General features: G+C 35.2%; 1 protein-coding gene across 1 annotated transcript in view; it reads left to right on the forward strand.

The window, feature by feature from the left end:
• TINAG (tubulointerstitial nephritis antigen) overlaps positions 1–13,193 on the forward strand; it is a 98,361-nt gene that overhangs the window by 38,117 nt on the left and 47,051 nt on the right. Inside the window, exons 6-9 of the mRNA XM_020910179.2 lie at positions 1,424–1,574; positions 4,400–4,580; positions 6,329–6,374; positions 9,757–9,880. Coding sequence (XP_020765838.2) covers positions 1,424–1,574; positions 4,400–4,580; positions 6,329–6,374; positions 9,757–9,880 — 502 coding nt within the window. The remainder of the gene's footprint in view (positions 1–1,423; positions 1,575–4,399; positions 4,581–6,328; positions 6,375–9,756; positions 9,881–13,193) is intronic.

Raw genomic sequence — 13,193 nt, forward strand, 5'->3', positions numbered from 1 at the left:
TTTTGATGACTAAAAACTATAACTTCTGAGAAAAGTGGATAGGTTGAAGAAAGGTTATGAATGTGCTTCCTTTAATCAAAAGTGAGTAAGACATTAAGAAGACTATATCAGGCCTCCAACAACAACAAAAATCTGTACCAAAATGTCACTGACTCCAATTTCTTGTGATCTCCACACACATATTATCATGGTAGCGTGATCAAAATGCTCACATATATAGTTTTCTGCTGTTGGTTGATTAGTTTCCCCAGTCTATTATTCTATGAGGTCAGGATGATGACTCTTGATTTTGTTCATTGTTGCAATTTCTACTGCTTAGACTTGTGCCTGCCACCTAGCAGGTGGTGAACAAATGTATGCTGGGGAAAGGAACAAACATCAACAACAACCGTGCTAGGGAATTATTTAAACAAATAGAGTGTTCAGTCACAAAGGGTAGACATATACATAAAACAAGGTGAATTCTACATCTACTGAGATTAGGAACATGATCTTCAAGAAAATTATAAGCACAAAAGTGTGCTATGTAGCTTTTTGATAACTTTTTAAATTGGAGTTTAATTGCTTTACAATGTTTTGCTGGTTTCTGCTGTACCACAAAATGAATCAGCTACGTGTATACGTGTATAGCCTCCCTGTTGAGTCATCCCCCCATCAGCCCTCTAGGTCATCACAGAGCAAGGAGCTGCGCTCTCTGTGATATTCAGCATCTTTCCACAGTCATCTATTTTACTCACGATAGTGTACGTACCTTGATCCTACTCTCAGTTTTCCCCACTCTTTGATTCCCCCTGACAGTATCTACAAATCTGTCTTCTATGCCTGCATCTCTACTCCCGCCCTGCAAATAGGTTCATCTGTACTATCTTTCTAGATTCCATACATAAGTATTAATTAGTGATAGTTTATAATGTAGATTCATGTTAGTCTCAATTATTAAAACCAAAATTTAATTTATTCCACTATATCAGATTAACATGGATAAATTTTCAATGAATATTCCTGTGATAACTTTTCTGATTGCCTCAGGTTAGTTACATTCATTATATATTTATATATATATACACACACACACATTTTAAGTGCAGGTGATATAAATGTAAGCAAGATATGACTCTTGCTTGTAAGGTGTTTCACTTGACAGGTTTCTTAATGAAGAATTCAGAAGTATATAGAACATGAAAAGAGCAAGGAACTAGAAAAGACTTTGAAGATGGTACCATAATGAAGCAATGCCAAAACTGGACATAAACTATGACTGAAATTATGACATGGTGGAATGTGTTGGAATATGCATCACATTTAGCCTTTAAGTTCCATTAAATTTCAGAGACTAGCTTAATAGTTCAGACAAAAAGGGCTATGCAAATTTTGGCAATATTATATGCCATTTGAATATTAATTAATATTCTCTTTGAAACAGGTGTGGCAGCTGACCGAATAGCGATTCAGTCCCAAGGTCGATACACCGCCAACCTATCCCCTCAGAATTTGATCTCTTGCTGTGCCAAGAAGCGCCATGGATGCAATAGCGGAAGTGTTGATAGGGCTTGGTGGTACCTGAGAAAACGTGGGTAAATAGCTCCCCAACATGCATCTTTAGGATTCTTAAGAGTGCTGCTTGGGTTAGAATAAGGGGGAGAAAACATTTTACATTTTCCCAAAACTCTACAAATACGTATGCTACATCTATATAAATGCAGGAATTTCATTTAAATATAATCCCTGTTTGGTATCTACTGAAGTTATAAGCTATCAAAAACAATTGTCTGAAAAAATGTATACTTTTCTAGCTAAATTAATAGAGACAAGTAACCATTGTCTTCTTGTGGCTCTGAGCCAAATGGTTGTAGAGTCCCCCAAGGGGGGTAGAGTTGATATTTATCTTGAGACTCTTATTTCCCCGGGAAGATTAATAGATAAGGCCAGGGGAAAATCAGCCTAAGACTCAGAGGAATGATATAAAGACATGCTGTATAGTTGCCTCAGCTCATCAGCATCATTGTCACCATTAATCCCATCTGCTGAGACGATGCAGGTTGCATTTCTCTACTCCCATGTGGTCTGATACTCATGCAGAACACTGTGTCTACTCTAAGTACTTATCTACTTAAAAGCTGAGTTATTTGGCAAAGGAAATAGCAGCTGATAACTAATAGTTGAGGTATGTGCTGCCCACGTGTTCTTTCCTCATCCACTGGGTGCTCTGGGTGTGCTTCAAGAGACTGCGTATTAGGTATTTATAAAGTTCTTCAAAATTTTTATCTAATGCTTTGCTAATAAGATGGTGACTAGAATGGGCAACTTGGGCTAATACCTTCCTGATTTAATAGTGCTCAGTCACTTCTGTTTTTATTATTTTACTATAATAAAAGTTAAAGCCCTTTAGGAGCTTAAAAACATAACATTGAAAGCCAATTAAATCTCCTTGTATTAGTCTGCTCAGGTTAACATACCAAAATGCCATAGACTCTGGCCTAAACCACAGAGTTTTTATTTCTGGAGGCTAAGTTCATGATCAAGGTGCTCAAAGTCAAATCACTTTCTGGTGAGACCCCTCCTCTTGGCTTGCCTTTTTACTGAGTCCCCACTTGCAGAGAGATGTCTCTGTTCCTCTTGTCAGGGTACTAATCTCAGCATAAGGGTCCCACCCTCATGACTTCAATTAAAGCTAATTATCTGTCTATGCTGATATAACTATATATCTGTATATAGAAAGATAAATTTATGGTTGAAAAGTAAAGCACACAAATGTTTGAAAAGTAGAGAAAAGTAAATGAATACAGAATAACTAAACTGACATGGGGCAGAAGTTTTGCAGGGAGATTTGAAAGTTAGCATAAGGAAACATTTTCTGGAAAGAAAGTGCTAATTTGCATATATGGACTCTATGTTTTCTTCTTTCTGAAAATTTTGTGCATAACCTTACCTTGTTCATGCAGCATGATCTGATAATCATGGTTTGCTTCCAATCTAGTAATACTGTTAAAGAATGTGAATATTTTCACTACTGCTTTAAATAAAGTTATATTACCACACACAAATAAAAGCTAATTCTCTTTTAAATGTCCCATCTCTAAATTGCATTGGTGATTAGAACTTAAATTCATAAATTTGGGATGACACACCTCAATCCATAGTACTCATTATCCCCAAGTAATCCACTGGTACCTTTTTTGGAAGTGGCTTAGCTTTCATCATGCTCCTTAGTCAGATTCTCTTACTTTTTTCACACTATTGAATTTCCTTGAGGCAATCCTAGTACCATAATTCTATGGCCAGCTGAACATCAACTATCCATAAAATAAATTCACTGTTTTATTTTCCTTATCGTCTGCTTCAATATTCAATGAATTGTGTAGATTTGGATCCAAATAATTTGTATTTTTCTATGTTCAGTTTCAAAATCAGAAATCAAAATTCTTTTATCATTTGTATAATGTATATATTTGATAACTTTCTACCTTATTAACTTCAATATTATAGTATACTATATACAATTTCTCTTAAAGAATCATGAATTACAAGCACATAATAATTGAAGTATTTATAACAATAAAAATGTAAAAAATACTTAATTTTAAAACAATTTATCAGAATACTCCATCTGAATATGATAAAACCTGTTCTTTTTCATATGAAATTTGGCTTTTTTAAGTTATCTATTTTTATTTTATTTATTTATTTTTTTTAAGTTATCTATTTTTAATGGAAGGAAAATTGCTTTACAGTATTGTGTTGGTTTCTGCCAGCCATCAATACGAATCGGCCATAGGTATACACATGTCCCTCTTGAAAACCCCCTTCCCTCCCCACCCCACCCCTCTAGGTTGTTACTTTGAGTTCCCTGAGTCATGCAGCAAATTAGCTATCTATTTGGCTTTTTTATATCATAGTTATGGATGAAGACTTAAGAAGTCCTTCCCCTATTAATATTACCATGTATTTTATTAATGGTTGCTTTTCATCTTCACAAAATTCTATTTGGTAGATAAATGTATTTATTAGAATGGATTTGAGCAAGGTTTTAGAACCTACAAAAAATTGATACAAATAAGCTTATTTATAAAACAGAACAGACTCACAGGCTTAGAGGAAAAATTTATGGTTACCAGAGGGCAAGGGTTAGAGAGAGGGATAGATTGGGAGTTTGGGATTGACATGTACACACTGCTATATTTAAATCAAATGCCTTACCATGAAAAAAAATTGTAGTGAAGAAATAGGAATGGGGCGGGGGAAGAGTTCTTATGATTGAACGACTATGTTCAATGTCATGAAACTTACATGTAAGTAGCCAGAATGATTTACAGATATTCAAATCAGTAAAATCATATGGAGATAAGTCATTACTGCATTTCCTAAGTATTACATTTACTTCTTTGCTTACTCCTCATAGACTGGTCTCCCATGCGTGCTATCCACTTTTCAAGGACCAAAATGCAACCAACAATGGCTGCGCCATGGCAAGTAGGTCTGACGGACGGGGGAAGCGGCATGCCACCACGCCATGTCCCAACAGCATCGAGAAGTCCAATAGGATCTACCAGTGTTCTCCTCCATACAGGGTCTCTTCCAATGTAAGTCTGAATTGCAGGACTTCTTAGTGGTTAGTTTTCTCAAAAATATATACTACTGTTATTAAAATTATTTAAAAACAAGTATATTCTAAAATAATACTATGCTTTCAGATACAATTTTTGATATTGAAGTGTTTATTAATGACTTCCATTTGGGTATACATTTTGATCTTCATAATATTAGCTGTGCAAATGATTGCCTTAAATTTTAAAATGTACGTGGGAATAGGGTTTTATAATTATGTTTATTATATAACACACACACGTATATATGTGTATATAAAGTAAATGGTGGTTTAGTTGCTAAGTTGTGTCTGGCTCTTTTGCAACCCCATGGACTCTTCTGTGATTCTGCCAGGCTCCTCTTTCCATGGGATTCCCAGGCAAGAATACTGGAGTGGGTTGCCATTTCCTTCTCCAGGGGATCTTCCTGACCCAGGGATTGAATCTGCACCTCCTGCATTGCAGGTGGATTCTTTGTAGACTGATCCACCAGGGAAGCCTATACACACATACATAGATACATACTTGACAGATAAAAGATAAGCAAGCCTCAGTGAAAAATGGACTTTTTTGTGGCATTAGCTTATTTTATTCATCCTTTGCCTTACTCCACAAAATACTTGAAATGGACATAGTCATGGTGGGAAAAAGATCCCCCTGGATTCCAGTTTGTCATGTTAAAATCCTGGGAGAATTTTACTGCATCTTATCAGTGTCACCCAGACATTCTCACTTTCAGACTGTTTGAAGCTTCAGTGATTTCCAATTATCTGTAGAATACAGTTCAACATTCTTACCATAACATACAGGTCTTTCATGACTTGGTTCTCATCTACTGCTTTTTGGACTCATGTCCAACCAATCTACCCATCCCCGACCTGCCCATAATTTTCCTCATAAACTAACTTCTGTCTGCTCCCCACGTGTACCGGCCCTCTTTGCTTCTACTTAGACGGGTGATGATTCCTCTCACCAGTGGTTATCCCACCCACTTCTAAGTCAAGTAAGTAGGTCAAAACTTAATCTTCTCTGAGAAGTTTTCTTGACTTCTAGGCAGAATCAATGTCCCTTTCTTGTTTGCATCCACGGTATTTGCGCTTGTCTCTATAATCAAACTTAGTTTATCATGATTAGTTATGTCACTTAGTATTTCATAGTCATGTTACTTAGCAATTAGTTATGTGATTGTCTGTCTACTTCACCAAAATGGAAATATCTTGAGGACTGGTGCAGGGTTAATATTTGTTTCTGTCTTAGTTTCTGGGATGTACTCTAATCAAAGTGCATATGTGAATGAATTTCTTCATTCCTAAAAGTTGCATTACACAGTGGATGAAAACAGAGAAATATTTGTATGCTAAAACAGAGGAACCTTACAAAATAATCATCGGATCACTGTTGTGGACCAAAGAATGGAGATGACACTACTTTCCACTGATAAAACAGTGTTTTATTTAATTTTTTCTTTTTGACCATAAAAATTATATTTTCTCTTTGTTCCAAAATTACTGCCAGTGGTAAGAGTCAATGAAACATGGTGTGTCTTGTCTTTAGCAACTTCACCGATGTGGAGATTCTAATGCAAGTGTTTCAAAGCATGATTAAGAGTAAATTGCAAGTCATCAAGACACACTGGGTTCCATAATTCCTAAACTGATTGTACAACCCCTAACATTACAGACCAAACAATAGGTGTAGTATACTCTGACAACAGTAGTGGTGCTCACTGATGTTTTTCCTTCCAGGAAACTGAGATCATGAGAGAAATCATGCAAAATGGACCAGTTCAAGGTAAGCTTGGTCTTCTCAGGTGGCACTCGTGGTAAAGAACCCACCTGTCAATCAGGAGATATAAGAGATATGGGTTTGATCCCTGGGTCAGGAAAATCCCCTGGAGGAGGGCATGGCAATCCGTTCCAGTATTCTTGCCTGGAGAATCCCATGGACAGAGGAGCCTGGAAAGCTACAGTCCATGGCGTCGCAAAGAGTCGGACTTGTTTGAAGTGTCTTAGCATGTACACAAGGTAAGCTTGGATGAAATATGATTGTCTTATTTATTCTTTTAATAAACAACTTTGCATTTAACTCCTATATAAAGAGCTTAATAAATGATAGTTTTTGCTTTTATATAATTCTTAAATATTCAATGGTTGTAAGACCAATGTAATTATAGGAGATATTCTCACCTAATGGCCTCATTAGCTCCCCTTGTACTTAAAGAAGATAGACTCATTCATAAATTGAATTGTTGAACAAATGTTAATGACACATTGGATGAAAGTCAGCTTAGTCTATTCAAAGTGATCATGGACCCAAAAGACATTCAAATAGGAAGTGCTGAGCTTGTTTGCTTGTTTAGTTATATTTGACTCATACATAGTGTTAAAAATCTTCTCACTTCAGTTTAAATGGATTAGATTATGGATTGTAAAAAAATGAAGGTTTAGCAATAGAAACAAAGTAGACACTTCCCTCTTCCTATAGGCTCGAAAGAAATCAAATAAGCCAGGATGATTTTTGTGTTTTATAAAATGCTTTCCATTTTGATCTATTTTGAAAATGTGTTATGCATAGTAAACTAAAATCAATAAGGAAATCATATACTAATTTATAAAATGTCCATTGATTTGATAGGAAGATATTATATCTGATACACAGTTCCTCTGCTTATCTATTGGAATTTATTTTGCACCAATGGTATGAATAAAAATAAGTTCACAGTGTATATTTCCAGTGTTAAATATTGCCTTGAAATGCTTGGAAGAACAAAACCAGTGAGGCCTAAAATAGAAATTCAGGCTGTGAATACTGAAAAGTCCAAAAATACATTAATATTATCAGTGCAGTGGAATTGATAAATAAATAAAATAATTAAGTTAAACAAACCAAAATTAAATTGAAAACATTTGATGTATACCCAGGGAACTATTGATTATATATATTTTGTGTTTCTGAATGCCGGCCTAATCAATATTGATAACAGCTAACAGGAACTACAGATTTTAAAATTGTGTTGGAAAGACTTTTATTGATCTTTATCATCACTTAACATTTATTGAGAAACCAAAGCTTATTCTGAACATGGCCTGAATTCAATTTTTAAAATCCTGGGGCCTTACAAAAAACCTGAAATGAATAAAAAGAAATGTTTTTTTTTCTTCTTTAAGTTGTGTAATCTTTGAAGGCTAGAAAAACAGTAGGGAATTAATGTGTAATTTAAATATATCCTTCATTAACTGGAGTTTGTGTGACAAACTTGAAGGAAGCCAGGCATTTGAAGTCAAGGTTAAATTTGAAATTCCAATTTTGACATTTGCTACTAAAATGACTTTGGTCGAATTATCTAAACCTCTTTGAGTCTTTAAATCATTATATTACTGTTTAAAGTTTCTCTCTCATTCTTTTCATCAGTTAAAAGAAATTTGCAGCATAATGATTGAAAATTGAGAATATCTTATGTTTATTTAATGGTCAGGTACTTAAGTATTCATGAATTTTACAGACTAAATCAAAAACAAAGAGGTAAAATTTGAAAATAATAAAGTTGAAGTTCAAATTATTCAGCATCCATGGAACCAATGTGTGTTGAGAACCTTCCTCCTGCCAGCCTTAACCAAGAGCAGAAGACAGAGCTCAGTATCCCACCCTTGTGTGTGGGTAGAAAGTAATAAGTTTGTGCGGTTTTCCAAAAGTAAAATTGTACTATGGTAGCTTATTTAGTTAGAGCATCAGGTCTGTTTGGTGGCAGAAACTCAAGGAAGAATCCATCTTCAAGTTAATTGTCAGGGCATCTCACTCATGTTTCTTTAGTTGGGGAGGGTATTTTTCTGCGTTGAACAGTACTTTTTATTCATGGTGCTTTGAATGCTAACAGAGTCAGTAGCTCTATGGGAGAGATTGCCATTAGCAATATCTTCACGGTTATAGATGCTGGTTGCCTCATCTTGCTGTAGATGCAACATGACTGCCTGCCTGTTGTTGCCAGTGTTAATGTACAACATTTTCCCCCTCTGCCTTACGAAAGAATGTAAAATGTGATAGAATGGTGAATAAATAGTACTGTGTGCATTCTTCTAAAATCTGTAGAATTGAAAAGAAGTTTAGGTGCAGGAAAGAGGACAAAAGCAAAGAGCTGCATAGAGTACAGTTATATAAGTTCTTAACATCCTATGGAAAGGTGTGTTTAAGTAAAAAAAGAAGATTTCATCTCTTTTATAAATATTTGGACACCATCAGAAAAGGCATGCAACATTAAAACATGAAATAAAAAGTAGAAATCAAAAGTAATACTTGACTTTGGAGGAGAAGCTTCATTTTAGGATCTATCAAATGTTAGTGGCTTTATTTCTTATTTTATTTAAAATCCACATCAAACTAAGACAAACATTGTGCATAGTTGTCAAGGTATATGCAACTAGCCCAAATAAAAATGCTTTCAATTCATGTCTTCTAGAGGAGAAGTTTAAAGTATTCACCATAAATTGTTCAAGCCTTTCAATAAAACAGCCACAATACAGGAGAGAAAAAGAAATAATCTAGGTGAGGGAAGAAAGGAGAGTTTTATAAAATATAAGCTCTTCCTTCTGAAGAGTATAAGCTTTTCCTTTCTAAAGAATACACTATTGGCTTAGCTCCCCAGAGCTGGAGGGATGCAATCTTGTCAGACTATTTTTTTGCTAAGGATTTACTTTTTATTCAAACTCACCAAGGAAACTTTTGTGTTTACTTCTAAGGAGGAAGGACAATTACTTTAAATCCTGTTTGTTAGGTTCAGCCTTCACTGATAGTTTAATTGGAATTTTAAGGGACTGGTGGAGAAGCCCAAGGTTAATGGAGAAATAGTGTTCACCAGTGAGTGTAGTGGGTTTCCAGCAAAGGTTCAGCTCCCGATAATATTGCTTCTGTCAATTAAAAATAGATCGAGTTCTAAATGTATAATGTGACCTTAAGTAATATTCTAAGTAGCTAAAAGTTACTTTTATAAGAGAACTAGAAAATATTTCAATCAATAAAGTAGGAAAGAAAATTAAGCTGAACTGCAAAATTCCTTTTTAGATTCTACCCCTGGTAATTTACTTGTTGACTGTTCCGTAAGAATTTCTGAAGGTTTTTTTTTTTTTTTTAAGATAATGATTTAAAATCATGTCATTTATCCTGTTGGGTTTTATTTTAGCTATAATGCAAGTTCATGAGGATTTCTTCAATTATAAGACAGGGATATATAGACACATTACCAGCACAAATGAAGACTCAGAAAAATACCGAAAGTTTCGGACACATGCAGTGAAACTCACTGGGTAAGGTGATTTCTCAAAAATCTTTATTTAATACTTCCTGAAAACAAAATTGAAAATAGATTATGTGGTGCATTTAGGTGCCAGAATTCCTCTTGGTATGAGAGATTCTCATACAAATTAAAAATTGTAAAACCTTGACATTATTTAGTCATTATTTTAAAGTCCAGTAAAAAATTAACTCATTATTTTAGGAAAGGTACCAAAGCAAGTCTCTCAATTACTTGGGAATCCATCCTAAGAATCTGTTCTAAGGGCAAGGAAATAGACTATTGGGATTCTACATATGGGGTGATCAAGGAAAGTGTGCAAAACCAAGGTGTGCTAGGATGTGGGGAGAAGGTTTTGGATGGAATTGCAAATGGTAGAGATTAAGCAGGAAGAGAGGGTAAGATCTCCTTTTATTCAATGTAAAATTATTTGTTTAAATCTATGTGAGAACTGTGAAAACTTGTCTTACTTTGGTTTTCGATTCAGTGACTTTTCAGAAAGGCAAACGGAGTAAAAAATTCCTTTACACTGCTACTGGAGCTGGGAGTTTAGTGCCACTGGAGTTCCATTTCCCTTCAGTTTGAAAGCCCTGTTTCTTCTAAATCTCCTTCCTATGTTTGTTTCATTGTCAGTTTTCATGTCCCCTAGTAATAGTCATGGTTTGGAAAAATTTTTCCCGTACACTGGGTGATTGAAATGATCTTTCGTATTATTCAGAGAACTCTGGAAATGGCAACTTTGATGTGGAATCTTTCTTGCCTGATTAGAACTGATCCTTTATCATCTCTCTCCTGCCATGCTGATCAGGTTTTCTTCATTCTGCTCCTAAATTTGTTCATGCTGAGGTTGAACAATATGAATGTGTTTCTATTTAATCACTCTGCACTGTTTGTGTATTTTCCATGTTGAGTGTGTCAATTGAAGTAATGTGTTCACTCTTATAAACTCCTAAAAGGTTGAGACATTTAAAAATTTATCTCATATGTGTGACAATTAGCAAGGCTAATTCTTCTAGTGAGCAAATAACTTTTGGAGATTTTGTTTATTTTTCAGAAATATGTTAGGGCCCTTGGGCATTGTTAAATGCCCTGAGGCAGTAGATTTTTATTCATCTCTCTATTAGTAATGCCTGATTTGGTAATTACTGTATTCAGAAAATTAATGCATCAATGAATTAGAGAGTACTCAAATAACCCAAGTAAGTTAATGTTCCTTATCAGAGAGCTTAGTGTACTTCTATGAAATACCTTACAAATTTATTGCATCAAATCCTATTTGCTATGAATTTGTCAAACACAAAGCTATTAGATTTAACTCACTTGTACTTAATGAATTTAAACTTCTATCAAATGCCCATCGCTGAGGAATACCAGGAAGATTAATACATAGTCCTATTCTTAAGGAGTTTAGGGAATAAAGTAGAGACATTTACAAGTGATTCCAGTATAAGGTGATAAAAGTTGTGTATTTCCATATGATAGCATTATAAAAATACATTATATATATTTACGAATATATACTTATACTATTTTATATATACTGCATACATATTTTATATATTGCATATATAGTATATATTAATATACATTATATGTTTACAGTAGTAGATAGATAAACCCTTAAATTTCTTTGCTCCTCATCCTTTTATTTTATTTTTAACTGGAGGACTGTTACTTTACAATATTGTGATGGTTTCTGTCACACAGCAACATGAATCAGCCATAGGTATACATCTGTCCTCTCCCTCTTAAACCTCCCTCCCACCTTCCCCGCCATCCCACCCCTCCAGGCTGTCACAGAGCGCCTGCTCTGGGTTCCCTGCATCGTATAGCACATTCCCCCTGGCTATCTATTATACATATGGTGATGTGCTGTTTTACTGTTACTCTCTCCAACCCCCTTCCTGCCCACTGGGACCCTAGGTCTGCTCTTCCTGTCTATGTTTCCTGTGCTGCGCTGCAAACAGGACCATCAGTTCCAGTTTTCTAGATTCCATGTACATGTGCTAATGTACAGTATTTGTCTTTCTCTTTCTGACTTACTTCATTCTGTATAATAGGTTCTAGGTTCAGCCATCTCATTAGAGCTGACTCAAATGCATTACTTTTTTATAGCTGAGTAATATTCCATTGTGTGTATATACCACAGTTTCTTTATCCATTTATCTGTTGATATACATATAGGTGGCTTGTGTGTCCTAGATATAGTGCTGCAATGAATATTGGGGTACAGATGTCTTTTTCAATATGCTTTCCTGAGGGTGTATGCCCAGTAGTGGAATTGCTGGGTCATATGATAGTTTTATTTCTAGTTATTTTTTTAAATTGAAGGATAATTACTTCCCAATACTGGTTTGATTTCTGCCATCATCAACATAAATTAGACATAGGTGTACATGTGTCTCCTCCCTCCTGAAACTCCCTCCCACCTTCTGCCCTTTCCCAGTCCTCTAAGTAGTTATGGAGCCCCAGTTTGTTCCTGAATCATATAGCAAATTTCCATTGGCTATCTACTTTACATACCATAGTGTATACGCTTCCATGCTTCTTTCTCCATTCATCTCACCCTCTCCCTCCTCCACCCACCCTTGTTTATAAGTCTGTTCTCTACGTCTGCATCTTCAGTGCTGCCTTACATATAGGTTCGTCAGCACCATCTTTCTAGATCCCATGTATATGCATTAATAATGATATTATTTTTATCTTTCTGACCTACTTCACTCATATAATAGGCTCTAGGTTCATCCACCTCATTAGAACTGACCCTAATATGTACCTTTTCATGACTGAGTAGTTTCCATTGTACATATGTACGGCAGCTTTCTTATCCATTCATGTGTTGATGGACATCTAGGTTGCTTCCACATCCTAGCTATTGTAAACAGTGCTGCAATAAATATTGGGGTACATGTGTCTTTTTCAGTTTGGGTTTCCTAAGGGTATATGTCTAGAAGTGGTATTGCTTGGTCAAATGGTGGTTTTATTCCTAGTTTTTATAGGAATCTCCGTAGTGGCTGTATCAATTTATATTCCTATCAGCAATGCAAGGGAGTTCCCTTTTCTCCACATCCTCTCCAGCAATTCTTGTTTGTGGATTTTTTGATGATGACCATTCTGACTGGTGTGAGGTGATAGCTCATTGTAGATTTGATTTGCACTTCTCTAATAATGAGCAGTGTTGAGCATCTTTTCATATGTTTATTAGCCATTTGTACATTTTCTTTGAAAAAATGTCTGTTTAGTTTTTCTGCCCTTTTGGGATTGGGTAGTTTGTTTATCTAGTAATGAACCACATGAGCAACTTGTATATTTTGGAGATTAATCCT

The sequence above is a fragment of the Odocoileus virginianus genome, chromosome 27 (genome assembly GCF_023699985.2).
Source record: "Odocoileus virginianus isolate 20LAN1187 ecotype Illinois chromosome 27, Ovbor_1.2, whole genome shotgun sequence".
In the NCBI taxonomy this organism is placed as follows: domain Eukaryota; kingdom Metazoa; phylum Chordata; class Mammalia; order Artiodactyla; family Cervidae; genus Odocoileus; species Odocoileus virginianus.